At 39.2% G+C, this 22,807-nt stretch overlaps 1 protein-coding gene across 1 annotated transcript in view; it reads left to right on the top strand.

Moving 5' to 3' along the window:
- Positions 1–12,692: 12,692 nt before the first annotated feature.
- Positions 12,693–22,807, top strand: part of fads2 (fatty acid desaturase 2) — a 10,791-nt gene continuing 676 nt past the window's right edge. Inside the window, exons 1-13 of the mRNA XM_017485698.3 lie at positions 12,693–12,852; positions 14,227–14,440; positions 14,695–14,805; positions 17,173–17,370; positions 18,769–18,870; positions 19,593–19,718; positions 19,867–19,927; positions 20,076–20,152; positions 20,272–20,369; positions 20,500–20,596; positions 21,174–21,253; positions 21,372–21,497; positions 21,694–22,807. The exon at positions 21,694–22,807 is cut by the window's right edge and continues 676 nt beyond it. Coding sequence (XP_017341187.1) covers positions 14,231–14,440; positions 14,695–14,805; positions 17,173–17,370; positions 18,769–18,870; positions 19,593–19,718; positions 19,867–19,927; positions 20,076–20,152; positions 20,272–20,369; positions 20,500–20,596; positions 21,174–21,253; positions 21,372–21,497; positions 21,694–21,745 — 1,338 coding nt within the window. The 5' untranslated portion in view covers positions 12,693–12,852; positions 14,227–14,230 and the 3' untranslated portion in view covers positions 21,746–22,807. The remainder of the gene's footprint in view (positions 12,853–14,226; positions 14,441–14,694; positions 14,806–17,172; positions 17,371–18,768; positions 18,871–19,592; positions 19,719–19,866; positions 19,928–20,075; positions 20,153–20,271; positions 20,370–20,499; positions 20,597–21,173; positions 21,254–21,371; positions 21,498–21,693) is intronic.

A 22,807-nucleotide genomic window follows, 5' to 3' on the forward strand; every position in this document is an offset into this window, starting at 1 on the left:
CGTCTGCCAAATGTAATAAATGTAATGTAATGTAATGTTTTGCAGCAGAAAGGGTATTTTTGTATTGGAGTATCTAAACAGAATACGTCACTTTATGTACCACAAGACCAGTCCTTTTCGATAACCGCTCCAGACGAAGACCCATGGACTCCATCTGGCGGAGTTTAGATGTATACCAAGGTGCAGTGCGAACAAATGAAACGATCCGAGTCTTCGGAGGACTGAAGTGCAGAAGACAAGCAGTAGTGTAGTTGTAATGGCTCACTAGATCCACTAATGAAGCATTAGGAGCAGGGCAGGGATAGGAGTTCATTAGAGCGGTAAACTCCTCTTGCTTGACCTTTTTAATGTTGCGATAATACCTGATGTGCAGAACTGTAGATTTGATGACAGGCATGTACAGTAGGTGTCAAACAGCACAGCTTTGTGGTCTGAGATGGGTAGTTCAGCAGCACTGATGTGGCACAGCATAATACCAGTGCAGCAGTCCAGATCTAAAATATGGCCTTTGCTGTAGGTTGAAAAGTCTACATATTGGGTAATACCAAAGCAATCAAGCATGGCCATAACGTCTCTTGTAAATAGGTTGGTGGAATGATCCAAATGGAGGTTAAAATCACCCATCAGGTTCACATTCGGAAACACTGCATTCAGAGTCGTTGAAAAATAGATGAAAGTTTAGATATGAACACATTTGATGGCTTAGGTGGTCTGTACAGTACCGTAGTAACAGTGGGTGTAGGTCCACAGAGATTGACAGCCAGCAGTTCAAAGGAGGCTTAATCAGGCAAGGCAAGTGGAGACAGTTTTAAATTGTAACAATATAGCAATGCAAGACCACCTCCTCTCCCAGAAGGAAAGGATTTACAGATGTAAACAAATCCCGGTGGGGCTGCTTGATTACGATGTAGAAAATCATTGTTTTGCTGCCAGGTTTCCATGAGACCTTGAAAATCCAGTTTATGGTCAGTAATAAAGTCAATGACCAGAGCAGCTTTGTTGGTGAGAGACCGAATATAGTATAATATAATGTGTGCACATCTGACCTAGGCAGAGGGACTAGTACACTGCAGTCAACACCGTGTCAGTCAGAGATCATTGAGTGATGGCGGTTTACAGACCAGAGGGAGGGAATTTAGATTGGTAAAAGTTGCCGCCTCCGATGTTGCCGTCCGTCTTGTTTATTTTTCTTTTGCGTTCTATCACTGCCTCACGTTGGATTATGGGAAATAATGTGTTGGCGAGTGCACTTGAAATCAGATTGCAGTGTGGGTATAAACGAGTGAAGGAATGTAGGGAATGAAGTTGTTCACTCAGAATTCGGATATCACTACAAAATGGCCGACATCCTACATAGTACACTATATAGGAGATGTGGAGCATGTGTGTGTGAACAGGTGTGCTTAATCAAAAGTTAGGTGACTGTGAACTAAACAGTGTGCATGAGCTCTGGGGAGTGTAGTCCAAGGTGGCCATGTTTGTAGGCCTCGGTGTGTGGTGAGAATTGGAGTTCGCTGACTGGGTTGATCTGACACGAATAAACAAAGTAGGAGTTCACTTCAGGTGTCAAATTGCAACTGTTGTTGCTGTTCATAATTATTTTGTGACATTATAAAATAAATGTCTTCGTTCAAGAAGCATTGAAATACAGACCCTACTCATTTAGAGTGTAGTCTTAACTGAAACCTGTCTTTATAAGCTGAAAGAATACATACACTATGTTTAGTATGTTTGTATTAGGGCATTTCCACTTAAGTACGAATCTAGGGTTTTTTGTGGAATCAGAAATAAAAGTTCAGTTAGAAGTATGGTGTGAACTAACATCAGTTATAAAGTACCAGATATACTGCTGAGTGGAATTAATATTGCAGGGTAACAGATGCTGGTCTGAAGCCCAATTATAGGTAACATAAGCCACGTTTCCACTGCAGGAACTTTCCCCAGGAACTAAGGACTTTTGGAGGTACTTTGAGTTTCCACTGCAGGGACCAGGGTCTAAATTAAATTTGGGGTAAAATATTTTCCCCTTGGAAAATCCCTACTCAGGAGGTTGTACTTTTTCAAAGTTCAGGAACTTTGTGGGGTGGGACTTAGGCGCTGAACATGCTGATTGGTTGAATTCACACAGCATTGTTTTTCAACCACCATTTTAAAAAGTCTGTTACAGTGCGTACAGTAACAGTTGTTTATTGTGTTTCGAATCAGCATAATGGAGTTTCTTAAAAAAAATACGAACGATGGACCGACGACGAGGTTCAGGCCTTATTAAGTATTTATGCCGAGGACGAAATACAGCCGAAACTGGAAATTACGACCCGCACTGAAAAAGTACACTAAAAAATATCGTCAGTTAAACGTGCTGGGCGTTGTTCACACAGGAAAACAGTGCAGAGAAAAGCTCGTGCTCGCACATGCGTTCGTCTCAGTCATCTCAGCAATAGCTGATAAAATCCGTTTACTTACTTTCAATCGAGCATTACGAGCATTCTGAATTCGCTTTACTACCACTGCTCGTCTCTTTTCCAGCGTTTTCTCAGTTACCTCTTTAGTAAAGAAATACATCACAATCAACAGCAGAACAGCTTGAATTTCCTCCATGCTTGTTGTTATTGTAGTGTCGCTACCAGATTTCAGAAAATAGTCTGTCTGTTTTTTAAACACGAACCTTTATCCAAAGATTTAAAAAAAAATTGTTTATCCCGAGAACAGGAATTGAACCTGGGCCAAGCCTAACCACTAGACCACCAGTTTGATTGCAGTATACTCTAAACTGTATCTTTGCCATGGGCTTTTGTTACTGTTCAAAGGTTTGTTTTCCAGTCAGAGCCTGCTACGTGTTTTTATGAGCCAAGCAAACATTTTACATTATGACATCATAAAACCAGCTTACTCTGTGTCAACAATCAGTTTGATTGTAGCATACTTCAAGGCTTCAGATCCTCGATCCAAGGGCTTGCCATGTACAGTCATACAACCCCAATTCCAAAAAAGTTGGGACGCTGTGTAAAATGTAAATAAAAACAGAATGCAATGATTGGCAAATTCTCACAAACCCATATGTTATTCACAACAGAACATAGAAAACATATCAAATGTTGTAACTGAGGAAATGTACCGTTTTAAGGAAAAAATAAGGTAAGTTTGAATTTGATTGCTGCAACACGTCTCAAAAAAGTTGGGATGGGGGCAACAAAAGTGCTACTAAAAAGAATCAGCTGGAGGAACATTTTGCAACTAATTAGGTTAATTGGCGAAAGGACAGTAATATGATTGGGTATAAAAAGAGTATCTTAGAGAGGCAGAGTCTCTCAGAAGTAAAGATTGGATGGAATCTGGATGGAAGGAGATGTTGCTCTAAAACCTGTATATACCTTTCAGCGTTGACAGTGCCTTTCCGGATGTGCATCGGACTAATTTTCCTAATCTTCACGGTACTTTAGACCGCGATGCAAACGCTGACAACAAAGCTCTGGAGGAACCAAATGGTCCCTTGAAAAAAGTTCCTGGGACTTTTTGTTCCGGATAATTTCAGTGGAAATTCAATAGCTGCCGCGATTCGTGTGAACTGATAAGTTTCCTGTTGTTAGCCCTGTTCCATATCACTCAAATGAACTCTATCTGTGAAAGTAGAAGGTTCTTGGCCATGCTTTTTGATTAAACACTGATAGAAGTCAGGCTTGGACAAGACTAATGGACTAACTACCGGTGGGGAGTACACACACTCTGCTGGTGGTCAACACAACAAACTCATCCAACATCAAACAGTGGCAGCTCTTTGAGGACATTATTAAATAAACAAATTGACTTTGTATGTGCTTTGCTAAATATTTTTATTATTTGCCAGAAATTATTTTTTTTATCAGATTGTCTGCAGTTGTATGCAGAGGAAGTACTAAAATATATCACATATCAATTCTGAATTTTTGAGTGTAATTTTTTTTTTTTTGGAGTATTATAAAAACTTGTATAATATAGTTATACAATTGCTTGTGTAAACTGGCGTCTACGTTATTAGAATACATTATCACACACTAGGAGTCAAATCCATACATCACTGCAAAAAAACAATGTAAAAACCAGACCCACACAAAGCATATAGCCTGTAAGTATTTCCTTGGATGTCAAGTCAAGCAGTACAAAGAGCAGCTTGTGGTAAAGTGACCCGAGCTCTGTTATCAGTCAGTGAAATAAAGGGATTGAACTATTAGCACCTGATGAGGTTGTGCACACAGTTATCCTCTCTGCCAAGCTGTTTGCTCTTGTGCAGACCTTGTACCAATGACACTTTACCCATTTCATTCAAGTGATGCAGCTTCTTTTATTTCACCCACTTTATTTTGTCATTAACGTTTACGTTCTGTAGTAATGCTACAAATGAAACGATGATAAGTGCAAGCTGGATCATTCATGCATTGCTTATCTGTGGGAACGTAAGTAGTTAATTAGGGTTGTTTTTCGACATGAACTGAGGAAAAAGTGTGAATATTTAATCATTAATTGTAAAGTTAATTAAGTAAACGAATAGAGATCATGTCGAAGCATTGCAGTTAAAATAAAACGAAAGGTTTATGCTTAATCTCGATGGACTGTGCTTATATGGTAAAAAGAGTTTGTAATTGGCAAGCGCCATTGTGGATAATGGTATATAAAATCGATTTCAAATCGGAGGGTCGAAAGAGATCAAAAGGCAGTGTTTACTGATAATGCCACATCAGTGTCACTCTCACACCATCCAGTTGAACCAATAACAATCCAACCAGGCACCAATCAGTTTTTCTTTATTCAAATTTAGTTTGTAGTTAGAATGATTATGCAATGCTTCTACATAAAAAAAAAGCATTGCAAGGCCATAATATAAATTACTGGAAGATTATTGGATTGCTTATTGTTATTTTATTTTTTTTAATGAAACCTTATATAATATAATGAATCATATTTTAATGTAATAATATTTTGTAATAACTTTAGTGGGTGAAGACAGAAAATCATTTCACTGTGCTGGAAAAGTATAGTTAAAAATTAGGGCTACTTTTCCTTTATACCATATGTTGTAAATAATTTTGGAGTGTGTATGTGTGTGTGTGTGTGTGTGTGTGTGTGTGTGTGTGTGTGTGTGTGTGTGTGTGTGTGTGTGTGTGTGTGTGTGTGTGTGTGTGTGTGTGTGTGTGTGTGTGTGTGTGTGTGTGTGTGTGTGCATGTTTCCCTGCAAACCTGATCAGGATAAAGCCATTTTGGAAAAATAAAAGCATGGTAAATGGAACACAAGTGAAAGACCTAGGAGTGGCACGACACAATAGGCTCTAGAAAGAAGATCTGAAGATGTGATTATTAATGTGGTATTGCTTTCATGTACTGAGCAAGAGATGAGACCACAGCTGGAGATTTCTGCTGTTAATTGTTTGATATTTTCGTCTGCGTATGTAAAGCACAACGTATTGCTATGTTTTGGTATTCAGAGAAGGACTCCAGGACTCAATGCTTTTTTTTTTTTTGCTTTTTTTTTTTTAACATGTCCTTGTCAATTTTGTTTTTTGCCATTTCATTTCAGATTTATTTGTATTTGCTTTTAACAACAGACAATAGGCCTCGTTTATCTATCTTTTAGGAAAGCCGCGTGTAAATGTTTGCATAAGAACTAAACATTTCCGCACGGATTTACAAAGGTTTCCGAAACCCTGATTTTCTTTGTACTTTGTACCCTGATTTTCTTTGTACTTTGTACATTGTACCCTGATTTTCTTTGTACTTGTGCATAGCTGATTTGCATTTGATGACGCCCACAAAACTCCATAAAAGGCAAAGCTCACACGGCTGAAATGACGAGTGAAAGGTAAAACATTGCAGGGCACAATCTCACACACTCATTCACACACTACAGACAATTTAGACATGTCAATCAGACTATGACACATGTCTTTGATCTTGGGGAGAAAGCTGGAGTACTCGATGGAAACCCCCACGGCATGGGGAGAGCATGCAAGCTCCTTACACATGGCAGAGGCAGGAATTAGATCCCCAATCCTGGTGGTGCAAGGCAAGCATGCTAACCACTAAGTCACTGCGCCCCCTTATATAATCTAGATGTCTCGGTAGGTCTACTGCACCCGGGTAATTGTGCACACCAAGCTGATCACACAAAGAAACCTCTTATTTATCTTATTTTTTATTCAAAGCTGTGTCGCACAACATTAAAAGAAAATGCCGTGGCAATTAAAACCACATTACACATCGCCTGAGTCGTCATTGTTTTGTTTTAATTCATGCATTTATGTTGACTTGCTTTCATTATTTTTTTTTATATATTGAACTTTTCTTTAGTTGATGCCATTCATTTGAAACGTTTCACAAAAAGTTCCACAAAATTTGTGCGTGTTACTAAAAATACGTAAGATATTTAAACATGACGGTTTATTCTGTACATAAAAGTGCAATAACTCATTGCAGTTGATATGATTTAAAGCTGATTGACTGAGGTTTACTTTAGCTAACCTTCTTATGCGTACATGAACACACACTCAGGAGCACGACTTCACGTGGATCCGTTTTTCCGAACTTTCCGAATATTTTTCCGAATTTCTCACGTTAATGCTCCTATGAAAGATTTGCGCACAAAACCGTTCGTATCCAGCTTGATAAATGAGGCGCAATTGATCAGATATCTGGATGTCGATTAATATCCCTGCTGAACAAGCCAGAGGTGAGAGTGGCAAGAAAAAACTACTCCCTGAGAGGAAGAAACCTTGAGAGGAACCAAACTCAAATGGGAACCCGTCTTATTCTGTGTGACGCCAGATAGTGGGATTATAAATCACTACAGCACACAGTGGTAGAAGAGTAAAGGCAGTAGTAAGTGTGTTCAGTATGTTCAGTATACTCATATTGTAAACAAGAGTCCTGGGATAAGTCCATAACAGTCTTTATGATTACAGCAGAAGTACTTAGATGCTATAAATCCAGTATCCAGGTGATTATCCACAGAAGAAAAGGTGAGACTTGGACATTTCTGTGTGATGCTAGAACATGAGCATTATATTTATTGATTCTTACACTGTAATAATCCAAGACTTTTTGCAGGCCTCATAATTTTATCCATATCATTTGGATATCACACCTTGCAATAAAGTACTTTGATGATAATTGCAAGGGGCAACTGGTACAACTGATAACGCTGTAATGGGCCCTTTTCACAAAAGAATGCAGATGCAAGCTAAAATGATTTCCGGTAAGCCTTACAGCCGATTGAAACACTTTTATCGCAATGGGAAGAGGATTTATTTTTATTTTTTATTTTTACCTCATCTTTGTCAACACTGTTGAGATTATTTTATCCAGAATTGTTGGAGAAAACTCAGCAATGAAGGAGTTCCAAGCTGAGTATGTTAATGTAAATGTTTGACACGCACGCTAGCATTGATGACGAGTAGCTATAGATATGTGCGTTTATGTATTACTTCAAATGAACCGTATTTCTGTTCCATGAATAAATTTACAAAATGATAAACTTGTGGATGAGTGAAATAGATAAAGTAAAACCTATGTCACAGAGAGCATCCTTTGGCTCGTTTCAGCTGTATTTGTAGTTCATTGAGAGGTGAGTTAACACTCGAAGTGAGCATGATCAGCGTTTTTGTTCGTCCTGTGTCAAATGTAGATGACAGTAAGGTTGCAGTCAGAGCTAGATCCTAGCAGTCGACGAAGACTGAACGAAGAGCCAGACGAACTCAGCTGGTTGTCTTGAGTGTCTGTCAGATCAGCATTGTTACGATAGCGAACCATTTCTACTCACTGAAATCGCAGTTGGGTTTTTTTTTTTCTTCAGTTTTTCTATAACAAACCCCTTTACTTGTGTCAATGCTCCTATGAACGCTTTACGCACAAAACCGTTCATATCCAGCTTGGTAAATGAGGCGCAATTGATCAAACCCCTTTTCTCCGTTGGCCAGTGTTGCTGTTGTAGCTGAAGTGAACTTCACCTGCAAGGTCTACTTCCAGCATAAAAAACAAAACAAAAACGGAACCAAGGGTGTCATGAGATGTGCGTGAAACACTTACTGGTTTTACAAATGTGCAAATGTTTCATATAAATGAATGCTTAATATCATGGTGTAACGAACAGAATCTGCTCTTTGGTAATAATTGGAATCATTTCTGGGAGCGTCCTGATGACCTGCACCCCAGCAGACTCGGAGCAGAACTCCTATCAGATAACGTCTCCAAGACGCTACACACCATGTGACCGCCTGCCGTAAGTACAACTTCCAACATCAACAACATATTCATCATTATAAATGTTCAAATAATAATTCAGCATTTGTAGTCCATCCTATTGAGTCTGTGTCTGTTCCCCAAGCTAAACAAATACATAGAAAATTTCAGAAAGTTTATTTAGTTACCTAATTAGCATAAAAATAGATTATACTGAATGCACAGCCAGCACCTTTGATCTGAAGCTAGGACTGTTAAATATTAAATCTCTTATGTCTAAGGCTCTTATTGTTAACGTAATCACTACTGATCAGGAATTTAATATAATGTGTTTAACGGAAACTTGGATTAAACCAAACGAGTACATAGCACTAAATGAAGCCAGTCCTCCTGAATAGAGTTATATACATAAGCCTCGTCTGACTGGTAGAGGAGGAGGTGTTGCACTCATCTATAGTCATAATCTAGGCGTCACACAAAAGCCTAGTCATAAATTCAACACTTTTGAAGTACGGAATAAATTCCGCTAATTATTATTTACAGACCCCCAGGGCCATATTCTGAATTCCTTAGTGAATTTGCAGATCTGATTACAAACCTGGTTGTTTCTAAATAATATTTGCACTTCGCCACACTACTGCATAAAAAGTACTTTCACGTTAGCTACTGCACCGAGCTTCATCAATAACCTCCCAGAGACATCAATTAGATTTGGATCACCGTCTGATCCCACAGAACTCGATCAGGCGAATGAATGCTCAACGTTCTGTTAGACGCTAGATAAGGTAGCTCCACTTAAAGGAAAAATAATTCGAGAGAAAAAGCTAGCACCCTGATATAACGATCAAACGCGTACCTTAAAATAGACCACTCGACAATTAGAACGTAAATGGCGTCAAACCAAATTGGTAATATTTTGAACAACATGGAAGGAGAGCCTCCTGAACTATAGAGAATCTCTTAGTGATGCTAGAAAAGTCTATCTCTCCACCTTAATAGGAGATAACAAAAACAATCCAATTCAACACGGTAACAAAATTAACTAGGAATAAATCGACCACAGAAACAGACACACGATCACTATATAGTAGTGATGATTTCATAAATTTTTTAATTGGTAAAGTTGAAAATATTAGTTAAAAAAAAACAGACAGTCTTATAACTAACCCTGTAGATGATAATATAGCAATATCTGATCAACATTTAGAATGTTTTACTCCCCTTTGAGAGATCGAACTAATTTCACTAATCTCTTCAGCGAAATCATCAACTTGTATACTAGATCCTTTATCTACATGTTTCTTTAAACAGAATATTCTGGGAGTAATCAAAACCCTTCTAAAAATATCAATTCTTCCCTTAGCACTGGCTATGTACCAAAATCATTTAAGCTAGCAGTTATCAAACCCCTGTTTAAAAAACCTGACCTTGACCCTCTCAACTGTCCAGCTATAGACCAATATCAAATCTCCCTTTGATCTCCAAGATCTTAGAAAAGGTTGTAGCACAGCAGCTATGCTCATGCTGGCATAGGAACAACATTCATGAAATGTATCAGTCAGGATTTAGATCTCATCATAGCACAGAGACAGCGCTGGTTAAAGTAGTAAATGACCTACTACTGGCCTCTGATCAGGGTTGTGTCTCCTTGCTTGTGTTACTTGACCTTAGTGCAGTTTTTGATACTATTGGTCATACTGGAGGCTACAGCCTGGAGATTGCTGAGGATGGTACCGCTTGAAGTACCAGGAAATACTTTTGGACCTCATTTCCCACGGACATTTTCGTTGTGGTTGCTGGGACTATGGTTGCAGCGATGGCCTTGGGACTGCACTTACCACATGCAGTTTTGCACTCAGGTCTCTTTTAGCGAACAGTGGACTAGTTCAACCACACAGACTTCATATAACACCATAATGAACTTTCTTTTACTTTCACACTATCCGTTGTTACCCAGATGAGGACGGGTTCCCTTCTGAGTCTGGTTCCTCTCAAGGTTTCTTCCTCACATCATCTTAGGGAGTTTTTCCTCGCCACCGTCGCACCGGCTCGCTCAATAGGGATAAATTCACTCACTTAAAATCTGAATCCTGTGTATGATATTTTTGTAAAACTGCTTTGAGATAATGCCCACTGTAAAAAGTACTACACAAATAAAATTGAATTGAATTGAATACTATTCACCGTGATAGACTAGATAACGTTGGCATTAAGGGAACGGTCCTCTCCTGGCTCAGGTCTTATTTGACCGATCGTTATCAGTTCGTAGATATAAATGGTGACTTCTCCATGAATACTGAGGTAAAATTTGGTGTTCCACAAGGTTCTGTTTTAGGCCCACTACTTTTTACTTTATATACACTACCTCTGGGTCAGATTATTCATAAATGCGGTATTATCTTCCACTGCTATGCTGATGATACACAGCTGTATGTTCCAGCAAAGCCAGACAGACAGCAGCTTAATAAAGTTGAGGAATGTGTAAAAGACTTTACACATTGGATGCTTATTAACTTTCTCTTTATTCTGAAAAGACAGAAGTACTTGTACTTGTACCAGGACTACATACAGCTAGAAGTAAGCTTTCTGATTACATAGTAACTCTGGATGGTCTTTCCATTTCATCATGTTCAGCAGTAAAAGACCTCGGTGTGATTACTGACTCCAGTCTTTCATTTGATGCTCGTGTAGATCATATTACTAGGATCGCCTTCTTTCATCTCAGAAATATTGCTAAGATAAGAAATATATTGTCACTACATGATGCAGAAATATTAGTTCATGCTTTCGTCACCTCTAGGTTGGATTATTGAAATGCCTTACTGTCTGGATGTTCCAGTAGGAGCATAAACAAGCTCCAGTTAGACCAGAATGCAGCTGCTAGAATCCATACTAGAACCAGAAGATAGTACCACATCACCCCGATCTTATCCACACCGCATTGGCTCCCAGTGAAATCTCGCATTGAATATAAAATACTACTACTGGCCTATAAAGCACTGAATGGGCTCACGCCACAGTACCTGAGTGAACTTTTGGTCTTTTATGATCCACCATGCCTACTGCGATCAAAAGGTGCAGGCTATTTGTCGGTACCTCGAATAGTGAAGGCTACAGCAGGGGGAAGAGTTTTCTCTTACAAAGCCCCACGGTTATGGAACAGCCTTCAAATTAGTGTTCAGGACTCAGATACAGTCTCAGTGTTTAGGTCCAGGCTGAAAACATATTTGTTTACTCAAGCTTACCACGATTAAACCTTTTTCTATGCAAAGTAAACAGTCTTATCCATTACGGGGTAGTAAGCATACCTAACAAACTCCTCTCTTTACCTCCCTCTCCCTCTCTCCTTCTGTCGAGTCACATTATGGAGCCACATTATGATATTATGGAGATGCTAGTGATCCTGACCCTTTCTACTCTCCGGACCTGCCTGATCCATCCTGATGTCCTACCTCTGAGGAGTGCAGCCTGGATATTGCTGAGGACGGTGCCACTTGAAGTGCCATGGAAATGGTTTTGGACCTCGAATTCCACATGGATATTCTCGCTGTGGTTGCTGGGACTACGGTTGCTGCATGGTGTTAGGACTGCAATTACCACATGCAGTTTTGCACTCAGGTCTCTTTTAGTGAACAGTGGACTAGTTCAACAAACAGACTTCATATAAACACCATAATGAACTTTCTTTAACTTTCACACTATCTGTTGTGACCCAGATGAGGACGGGTTCCCTTCTGAGTCCGGTTCCTCTCAAGGTTTCTTCCTCATATCATCTTAGGGAGTTTTCTCTCACCACCGGCTCGCTCAATAGGGATAAATTCACACACTTAAAATCTGTCTCCTGTGTTTATATGTTTCTGTAAAGCTGCTTTGAGACAACGTCCATTGTTAAACGCACTATACAGATCAAATTTAATTGAACTGAATTGAAGAATAACCTGTTTTATAGCAAGCTATGGCATCTTTTTGCATTCACATTTTGCTTGAGTGTGTGATCTGTTTTAGATAAATAAATAAATAAATAAATCACACATACATACATATTTAAATTTTCCATAATGTGAAAGGATTCTCATGGGACACTTTGCAATCAAAGGAAAAAACAACTGATGAAACCACGAATACTCAAATATCTTATTTTATGTAACAGACACTTTCTAACACTCATACTGAGAGAGAGAGAGAGAGAGAGAGAGAGAGAGAGAGGGAGACTTTTAACAGTCCTTTAAAAGAGAGAGCGAGAGAGGGGGGGAGAAAGGAGAGAGAGAAAGAAAGAGAGAAACAGAGAAAAAAGACAGAGAGAGAGAGAGAGAGAGAGAGAGAGAGAGAGAGAGAAAGAAAGAAAGAAAGAAAGAGAGAGAGAGAAAGAGAGAGAGCGCGCGCGCTAGAGTAAACTCGGTAGACTCAGGAAGCACAGTGCGCGCTGATTGGTCAGCAGGCTGCAGGGCGCGTGCGCGGATTGGAGCAGAAGCGCTCGAACGATCTGTGTGGAACTCAGGAGAGGAGCAGTGATGAGAGCCGGTATGAAAGAGCAGCGGCGCACCGGGGGATAACACTGATAACACCGAATACACACACTCATCACCGAGCACCGAGCACACACACATGCACATCACCACCACAGGCAAAGAAGTAAAACCCTAACGAGTGAGTACAGATCTCAATGCCTTCACTGCGACTGTAGTAAGACATTTTATTCTATTGTATATTTCTTCAAGAATGTACAGGATATTAATCAAAATGCATTTATTTATATTTATTGATCTGGAATGTATTATAAACTTATCACAACTAACTCTCTCGGCCTCCTCAGAACAGGTGCTTTTCTCCTTATTGTATGAAATAACTGTTTTCAGTGGAAACTTCTGAGATAGAAACCAGTAAATATTATTTTGTGTGTATTTATATGAGCAGACTAAGTAACATCATGTCCAGACAGCTCTATAAACTAGTCATCAGTTGATAAAATTTAGTTTCATTGGTTTCTTAATAAAAAATGCACAATCATTAGGAATACATATGCATGTCTTTTTCAAATCATGGAAAACCAGGCAGGAGTAACACCCCCCCACCCCCCACCCCCCACTACAATCTTTCCAGCAATCCTGTCCAGTAATCTCAATATGCCCTTTGTTTGTATGGGTGGTGGTGTATGCTGAAAAAAACTACTAAATTGTATCAATTGCATTTTCAACACTTGTTGTTAGAACAATATTTCCTAATTATGTTTTATTATTCTGCAGGAGTCAGGTTTGTATGCGTGCCGATTTTCAAGACAGGTGTTGTGCGCAGCCATGAGATTGATTAGTTGATACGAAAAGGCTTTATAACTAGGTTGTGTTTTATTACATTGGGTTAAGCTTTAAATCGGGTACCCCTACACCAGCAGCAAAGAACACTGCGATGGAGGGATGAACCTGTTTCTATCTATCTATCTATCTATCTATCTATCTATCTATCTACACTGTAAATCCAGATAATTTCATTTAACTCAAAAAATTTGAGGAAACTAATTACCTCAAAATTTTTAAAATAATAAATCAATTTCTTTAGGCCAAATACACTTAAATTTAACAAGTTTGAGTTACATTTTTGTTATATTTAAGTGTATTTGGCTTAAAGAAATTGATTCTTCAACTTTAAAAATTTTAGTTTCCTCAAATGTTTTGAGTTAAATGAACTAACTTTTGCAGTCTATCTATCTATCTATCTATCTATCTATCTATCTATCTATCTATCTATCTATCTATCTATCTATCTATCTATCTATCTATCCATCTATCTGTCAATCAGTCAGTTAGTCTATATATCTATCTATCTATCTATCTATCTATCTATCTATCTATCTATCCATCTATCTGTCAATCAGTCAGTTAGTCTATCTATCTATCTATCTATCTATCTATCTATCTATCTATCTATCTATCTATCTATCTATCTATTTGTCTGTTTGGGGGATGGTACCTAACTCCAGTGCCTTTGCACTTTCCTGACCAAGCCATGTTGACTGATTGCTAACAGAGAGATGGGTGGTGGAGGACACCGAGATGAGCAGCTGGGGTCAGCAGAGAGCGGATCACACACGCAGTACACCTGGGAAGAAGTGCAGAAACACAATCGCAGGGGTGATCAGTGGCTGGTGATCGACAGAAAAGTGTACAATGTGACTGAGTGGACGAAGAGGCACCCCGGAGGACGCAGAGTTCTCGGGCACTATGCCGGAGAGGATGCAACGGTAACTAGTCACCTCATCAGACATTCGTTAGAATTATGCTTTAACTGAACTTTTTAGACAATGTATGCATTGTATCCTCACTGTTTAATTAACACTGCTACGTTTGTTTGGCCATTAAAACACGTTTTTTTTTCTTCATCACTGGAGATATCGATAGGCACACTGTAGTATTTAGTAAGAAAAAAATAAAATAAATAAAGATACGTATTGTTGCACTTTTGTGGACACCTGAGTGAAAGTACAGCTTTCTGCAGGATGCATTTATGGCCTTCCATCCGGATCTGCGATTCGTGCGGAAGTACATGAAGCCGCTGCTGCTGGGAGAGTTGGAGCCGTCAGAGCCCAGTGAAGACCACGGCAAAAACGTATGGCTGCAACTACACACCACACAAATGTGTTTAAATTACAGACATTATATAGAAATGGCCATCAACTAAGAGGGACTTTACTTTCTGTGCTTAATGATATCTGGTATCAATTCAGTTGAGATGGCACGATAGACAGTCACATGATCCAAAGTCTATCAATAATCATTTAATCATTTTAATAAAGCTGATAAAAATAACAACACTGTATGTCCAAAAGTATGTGGACACCTTACCATCACACCCGTATGCGGTTCTTCCACAAACTGTTGCCACAAAGTTGGAAGCTCACAAAGGTATAGAATGTCTTTGTATGTGTTAGCATTACAATTTCTCTTTACTGGAACTAAGAGATCCAAACCTGATCCAGCATGACAAAGTGCCTGTGCAAAATCAAGGTGCATGTTGTGCCAAGGCTGGAGTGGAAGAGTGTCCTGTTCACAGTCCTGACTTTCAACCCCACTGAACACCTTTGGGATGAACTGGAACGCCGACTGAGCACCAGGCCTCCTCACCTGACATCACGGCCTGACCTCACTAATGCTCTTGTAGCTGAATGAGCTCAAATCCCCAATTCCTAAACTAATTAGTTTAGTCTTCCTAATGTTTATCACTCTGGATAAACTCAGCCATAACTAACCTGTATATAAAAGGTCCAACTTAAGATAAAGGGTACTACTTGACTACTTGATAGGATACAAGTGGTCGGTAGAAATTACAAATCTGAACCATTTCTTTATACTAGTATATACTGTATATGCAAGACTAGTACATTATTGCATCGACATAGACTTCAAGTACATACCGACCTCTGAACCTATTTATCTCGCCTATGAATAAAGAAAGAAAAAAATGTTTGTTATAATGTATTTTTTTTGCACAGCTTAATAGATATAGATTGACAGACATAAAGACACCCCACTGATAGCAGTCAAGACTGAACCACAGTACAAGTAGTAAACTACTAAACATAACATGAATAAAATAAAATAAAACACTAGCCAACTGCCGGCGTCTGTCTTCCCATGTATACACACCATGTATACACAGAGTAAACATGTGTTAACTTTTATTAACCTTCCCCCTCCTGTCATTTAATCAGGTGAGCTGTCTAGTGGGTCGGAAATTTATTAAATTGTGAATATAATAATAATAATAATAATCACCATCATCATCATCATCATAATAAAATGCAGATGAATGAGAACTTGAATTTCAGATGTATTTTAAAGGAATGTTACCACTTGCCATGATTGTTTAATGAAAAACATTCCCAAAAAGAATTGGTTAACAAGCAGAAAAAGGTTCTAAGTAGGCACCTATCCACATTTTGGACAGACTGGCTAGATCATAATAACTGCCATAACATCCACATGCTGGAACATTTTCGAGACAAAGCTGAAACAGTGACATTTCTTTGCTTGGCCTTACAGACGTACTGTCAGGCCAGCTTGCACTAGGAAATACTCAATGAGGAATTTAACTGTTTGTCTAAAGCTGTAAAGCCTTACAATCTGTATCTGGCCTGTTGTTTGGCATGAACATAATGAAGGCAGTTATTGTGGTGGCATGAGGTGAGGTTTTTGGCTTGGTTCGGGCATGGCCAGCGATTGGCTATTACGGTTTAAAATGCGTGTGACTATGGCCAAGGTTACTTTGGGACAAAAAAAATAAATCTCTGTACCTACTGCCACCTGTTGCTTGTCAGTGGCAGTACATTTTGCCCCAGTTTGCCCGACTGAGGTTACATTCTTTCATTCCACTGCAATTTAAGATTAACCAATAGTTCTTCCCACCTATCAAACAGGTTACAATGAGATATTTTACTTCAATATAACTGGATTGAATGATTTTAATGATTTTGTTTTTTCCTTGATCACTTTATCACGCACTGTTTGGTTTCTTAGATATAAAGAAAGTTAAACTTTCGATCATTCTGGACCAAAGTGGTGGCTTCCTTGCTGAGTTCTAAAGTAAACGTCATCATCTGGTGACTGTGACCATGGAACCCTGCCAAATACTGGGGTTTTCAAGTTCAGCCACTACTAAGAAAAACAGGCAGTTGAATAGTACAGACCCACAGTATTTTCAGATATTTTTTTTTTTTCTATTTGTAATCTGCAAGGAAACAAGTGAACGGGAAAATTCCACACACTCCCCGAGTCTTGGAGGACCTCCAGTCAGTTGTAGAACTATAGTTACATACATACACTTACGAAATCTTAGGATAGTATATTTCGCATACTTCGCAGTAATATATAATTATTAAGTATACTGTTAATTATTACAAATGTATAATTATGACTGTATTAATCATTCTCCATTCATTAATTCCTGTTGCCGTGTCTCTTGTCTCATCTATCTCAGGCTGCTTTAGTGGAAGATTTCCGGGCCTTGCGGAAGAAATTGGAGGCACAGGGCACGTTCCGCACCAGTCCGCTGTTTTTTATCCTGTATCTTGGACACATTCTGCTCTTGGAGGCCCTGTCTTTAGCACTCCTTTGGACGTTTGGCAATGGCTGGAGTATTACAATTCTAATAACTGTCCTACTGGCCACTGCACAGGTAGGATGGCTTAATTTTTAACATAGTCACCAGGATGGTGCTCATGGTAAACATGTTCTAGTACATAGGAGACCCCGTGAATGACTGCAACATGTATTTATTTATTTATTTATTTATTTATTTATTTTACATTCCTGTCTCAGAGCCCTTTGACCTAAAGCATTTGAACTGTAATATAAAATAGCTGCATGTGGCTGATATTAAGTGTTCTAGCTGTTCTCTCTATATCACCAACAGACATTGAGACGGTTTTGTCTTAAACACATGGAGTGAAACGTTAACATTGTCACCAGTTAGTTGTGACATATCCCAAGGTTAAATGTAACATTCATAATGTTTATGTAGTAGTTACTGCAAGTAAGGGAGTCATTTATTATTCATTATATGCCCTGTTTCTCTCTCTCTCTCTCTCTCTCTCTCTCTCTCTCTCTCTCTCTCTCCCTCTCCCTCCTTGTCTCTCTCTCTCTCTGTTTCTCTCTCTCTCTCCCTCTCTCTCCCTCTCCCTCCTTGTCTCTCTCTCCCTCTGTTTCTCTCTCTCTCCCTGTCTCTCTCTCTCTCTCTCCCTCTCTCTCCCTCTCTCTCCTTGTCTCTCTCTCTCTCTGTTTCTCTCTCTCTCTCCCTGTCTCTCTCTCCCTCTCTTCTTGTCTCTCTCTCTCTTGCTCTCTCCCTCTCTCTGTCCCTCCCTGTCTCTCTTTCTCCCTCTCTCTCTCCCTCTCACCTTGTCTCTCTCTCTCCATGTCTCTCTCTCTCTCGCTCCCTCCTTGTCTCTCTCTCTCTCTCTCTGTCTCTCTCTCTCCTTGTCTCTCTCTCTCTCCCTCTCTCCTTGTCTCTCTCTCTTGCTCTCACCCTCTTTCTCTCCCTCTCTCTCTCTTCACCCATCTCTCTCTTTCTCCCTCTCTCCCTCTCACCTTGTCTCTCTCTCTCCCTCCTTGTCTCTCTCTTCTTGTCTCTCTCTCCCTCTCTCTCTCCTTGTCTCTCTCTCTCTCCCTCTCTCTCTCTTCTTGTCTCTCTCTCTCTCTCTCTCTCTCTCTCTCTCTCTCTTACATGCTATATAATGTGCTTTTATTATCTAGCACAGTGTAAAATTTACAGCTCAGTGAACTTTCTGATAAAGGTGTAATAGTTCGGTGAACTAAACAAACTGACAGTAGCTAATAGAGCGTATAATACATTTAACTGACACAGCTATTTATTTCATCCAGTGTTATAGGGTTGTCACCACAACTCAAAATAAGAAGTTCACATAAGCAGTTTAATTAAGCCAACTAAAAATGCCATAAAATTAATTAAGTACGGGTCACTAGAGAATTTGTAAGTTGGAGAACTGGGGAGAAAAATAAAGGAAAAGTGGTTTTGAGACCAGATGTTGATGTGTGCTTTCTCTCCTTTGCCATGCAGGCTCAGGCTGGCTGGCTTCAACATGACTTTGGACACCTGTCAGTCTTTAAAAATTCCACCTGGGATCACGTATTGCACAAATTTGTCATTGGACACCTGAAGGTACCAGATCAAGATGCATACAACTATTATTTACCATATAGATATACTCCGATGAGTCAAAGCCTTTATCATTATCTGCCTAATATGCCGTTGGTCCTGCCGAAACAACTCCGACCTGCCGAGGCATGGACTCTACAAGACCTCTGAAGGTGCCCTGTGGTACCTGGCACCAAGACTGATCCTTTAAGTCCTATAAATTATGAGGTGGAGCTGCACGGATCAGACTCCATGTAACTATTGTAGGCGCATTCGACAGTGAACAGGGTTAGCATGGGCAGTCTGACCAAGTCTGCCCCATAAACATCAGGATGCGATGCACTCTGTGTTGTGACGCATTCCTTCTGTAACCATCGTTAAACATTTCTGTGACATGACAGCACAGCCCTCGTCATCCTCACGCATAGTCTGGCGCTAGTCGTCTGGCCGTCACGTTTTTGGCGCCTTTCACGGTTGCTGTGGTGTTCGCGCCTGCCCATTTCTCCCGTATCTAACACACTGACTACGAGAACTGACCATTCACTTACCGTCTAATATATCTTACACCGTTATATGCTCTGTTGTTATGAAATAATCAATGTTATTCGCTTCATCTGTGAGGTGGTCACAATGCGTTGACTTATTGGTGTATATTAAAACATACCTGTCTAAAACATCCAAGATGTATGACTTTTCCCAGCAGAGTTCCAAACTGTGTGTGTGTGTGTGTGTTTATGAATATATAGGGGGCTTCTGCAAATTGGTGGAATCATCGCCATTTTCAGCACCATGCTAAGCCCAATGTGGTCACTAAGGACCCTGACATCAACATGCTGAACATACTGGTCCTGGGAAACGTCCTGCCTGTTGAGGTAAACTAAACGAATTCTTACCAGGGGCATACATGTCTGTACAGTAATTAATTAGCCTTTACACCTTCATAGATTTTACACTTCATATTTAATTTTTTTTGTAAATGTTCTGTCTGTCTATATTTCTTCTCATCCTTCTTCGTCACAGTATGGGGTTAAAAAGTTGAAGAACATGCCCTATAACCATCAGCACCAGTACTTCTTTTTGAGTATGTCATTCATTGATATTTTGTTGACCAGTATAAATGCATAGATTGTTCGGAATAATGCTGTAGCTTTAAGTTTATCATTTAAACCACCCACACCTTGCTACTTTCTCTCTCTCTCTCTCTCTCTCTCTCTCTCTCTCTTACCCAGTTGGCCCTCCCCTGCTCATACCACTGTACTTTAACCTCCACATTTTGCAAACTATGTATATGCAACGGGATTGGGTGGTAAGTTGCCATGACAACACCTTTTACTATGCATTATATCCAAACATACAGAATAACTACCTCTTGCTGATATAAAGACCTACTTTTTAGTTATTATCTTTCTTTTTTTTTTTCTTGAGGATTTTGCATGGTATCTGTCCTACTACGCACGTTACCTCACGTGTTACGTTCCCTATTATGGAGTTCTGGGATCTTTTGTGCTTATGACTGTTGTAAGGTAAGACTTCATCAGACTTCTAAGTACCCCTTATTTTAGACAGCATATTAGTATTCAGTGTATATTCGCAATCATACACATGACAGAAAAAAAAATGCAATGTACTCTGTGTTACTGGTGTGATCTCCAGGTTTCTAGAGAGTCACTGGTTTGTGTGGGTGACCCAGATGAACCATATTCCCATGGACGTTGACTATGAAAAACATGATGACTGGCTCAGCATGCAGGTACATCTTTGGCGCAGCGTCTAGGATCACTAGCTCCTAATCAATGAGCAACTCAAGCTTTTGCAGAACTGTTTGTATAACACCGTGTGCTGTTAGCCAAGTGTGCATATGCTACAGCAAGTGTGTCCTTATACAGGTCTATAATTATTTACAGTTCTGAAGAAAGAATGGTTGTTATGATTTTGCAGAATACAGCAACCTTTATTAAAAAAGCAGATGAGAACATTGCTCTCTCTCTCTCTCTCTCTCTCTCTCTCTCTCTCTCTCTCTCTCTCTCTCTACCATTACTTCATGAACTCAATCAGGATGTCCTAAAGATTATAATATCTTACAGTATTAGTACCAGTATTATAATGTAATATAGTACAATACCACTATTACAGACCTATTGTTTGTTTTCTTTTTGTTAAAGACAAGATAGGTACTTTCCCCTGGTATTCAGTGTATTATTGTTTACACTCTTTTAAATAACCCCTTTTTTTTTTTTTTTTTTTTTTAAGGTATGTGTAGTAGAAAAGTATGTTGAAGCATTTTTTTTCTTTAGGATTTAAATGTGCTTTTGTGTCTTTTTGTTTAGTTGAGAGCTACCTGTAATATTGAGCATTCAGCGTTCAATGACTGGTTCAGCGGCCATCTGAACTTCCAGATCGAGCACCAGTAAGTGGACTAGTATTGTTTTTGTCTGGGTTTATGTTTTATAGGTGAATGAATATTAGGAACACGCCTGCGTATGGTGTTCTTATATGATGTCTGTTCTTTTTTTACCCTCCACCAGTCTCTTTCCCATGATGCCTCGCCATAACTATAGCCGAGCGGCTCCTCTAGTACGAGAACTTTGCGAGAAGTATGGGATTGAGTATCAGGTCAAAGGCCTGTGGCAATCCTGGTGCGACATTGTCAGGTAGTTCATTTACCACTGCAGTTTATTTATATATGCACACTGATTTAATACACACACTAAAATATTCCAGTTTCTTAGTAAACCAAAAAATAATGGTCAAAATTAGTTTCAGATTCTTTGAGATGATATGAAATCAGATACCTGTTTGGCATTTCAGGTCATTCTAACACTGAGATTTTATTCATGTCCACTTCAGATCTTTGAAGAAGTCTGGTGAGCTGTGGCTAGATGCCTACCTCCACAAATAATCATCATCGCTCCCGTATTTCCTTCAACGATTGTTTAAAACCATGTCGACAATGCCATAAACCTTTTTTTTTTGCCTTTAATTCACACTTTAATCTCTAATATTTCTCATTATCCATTGTCCTATATGCTGGAACTGATGTGCTATTTTGGAGCTTTATTTGTAAGAGAATTGTGACCACAAACCTCTCCTATAAAGATGAAAAATAACTTTTGTCTTTCCATGCTGATAGTAACATCAGACACGGATAAAATCAAATTATAGTGCTGGACTTTTTTTTTTTTTTTTTTTAATTCTACAAACGTTATAATAATGGCTCCTTATATTTTAACAGGTTTTCTAATAATGCTTTTCTTTGTATTAAACAGACATCTAATCATTGTAAAGTTAGGTAGATACAGTAACACATTGAAATGCAATGCGAATTTTTGGTAGAATTTTTGGTAATTAAATCTTAAACTTCTTCACGCTTGTTGTTTATTTTTATTTTATTTTAATTTTTAATTTTTTTTAATTTCATTTTTGGTACATATCTTCTTATGAGAAACCAAATTTTATCCTTGTTGTTTGAGACTGAGATCATGAAAGATAAAATGGCTACAAAGCATGATCACAACACTAAAATTGTTACGGTATATCCAAAAGGCACCTGTAATTTTGTGTGTAATAAAGTGCAGGTACATTTATGCATATCATAGGTTAATTCTTATAATCCCTGTAATGTTTGCACACACTTGAGAATGCTTTAACCGGCTTCTGGAGGGATGGTGATGGCATCTTCAGGGTTATCAAGTTGGTACCATCCTTTTTTTCTCCTCGTCCACCCTCTTTGCACTGTTTCACTAATGACCCCAGTACAACTCCTGAGAGTTCATCAGTGAGACCTGGGGCCCAGGTGGGGTCCCACCTCTAGAGCAACCCGCTGGATTTCTCAGAGACTTTGGACAGTGTTCGACGGCTCCACGATGCATTTGTGACACTCACAAATCTTCTGCAGCCTACCTCCACTGTATGAGTCCTGACACTCCAGCCACGTTGTTGCATCTGCTGCAAGCTTAGTATA

This window comes from Ictalurus punctatus, chromosome 14 (genome assembly GCF_001660625.3).
Source record: "Ictalurus punctatus breed USDA103 chromosome 14, Coco_2.0, whole genome shotgun sequence".
Taxonomy (NCBI): domain Eukaryota; kingdom Metazoa; phylum Chordata; class Actinopteri; order Siluriformes; family Ictaluridae; genus Ictalurus; species Ictalurus punctatus.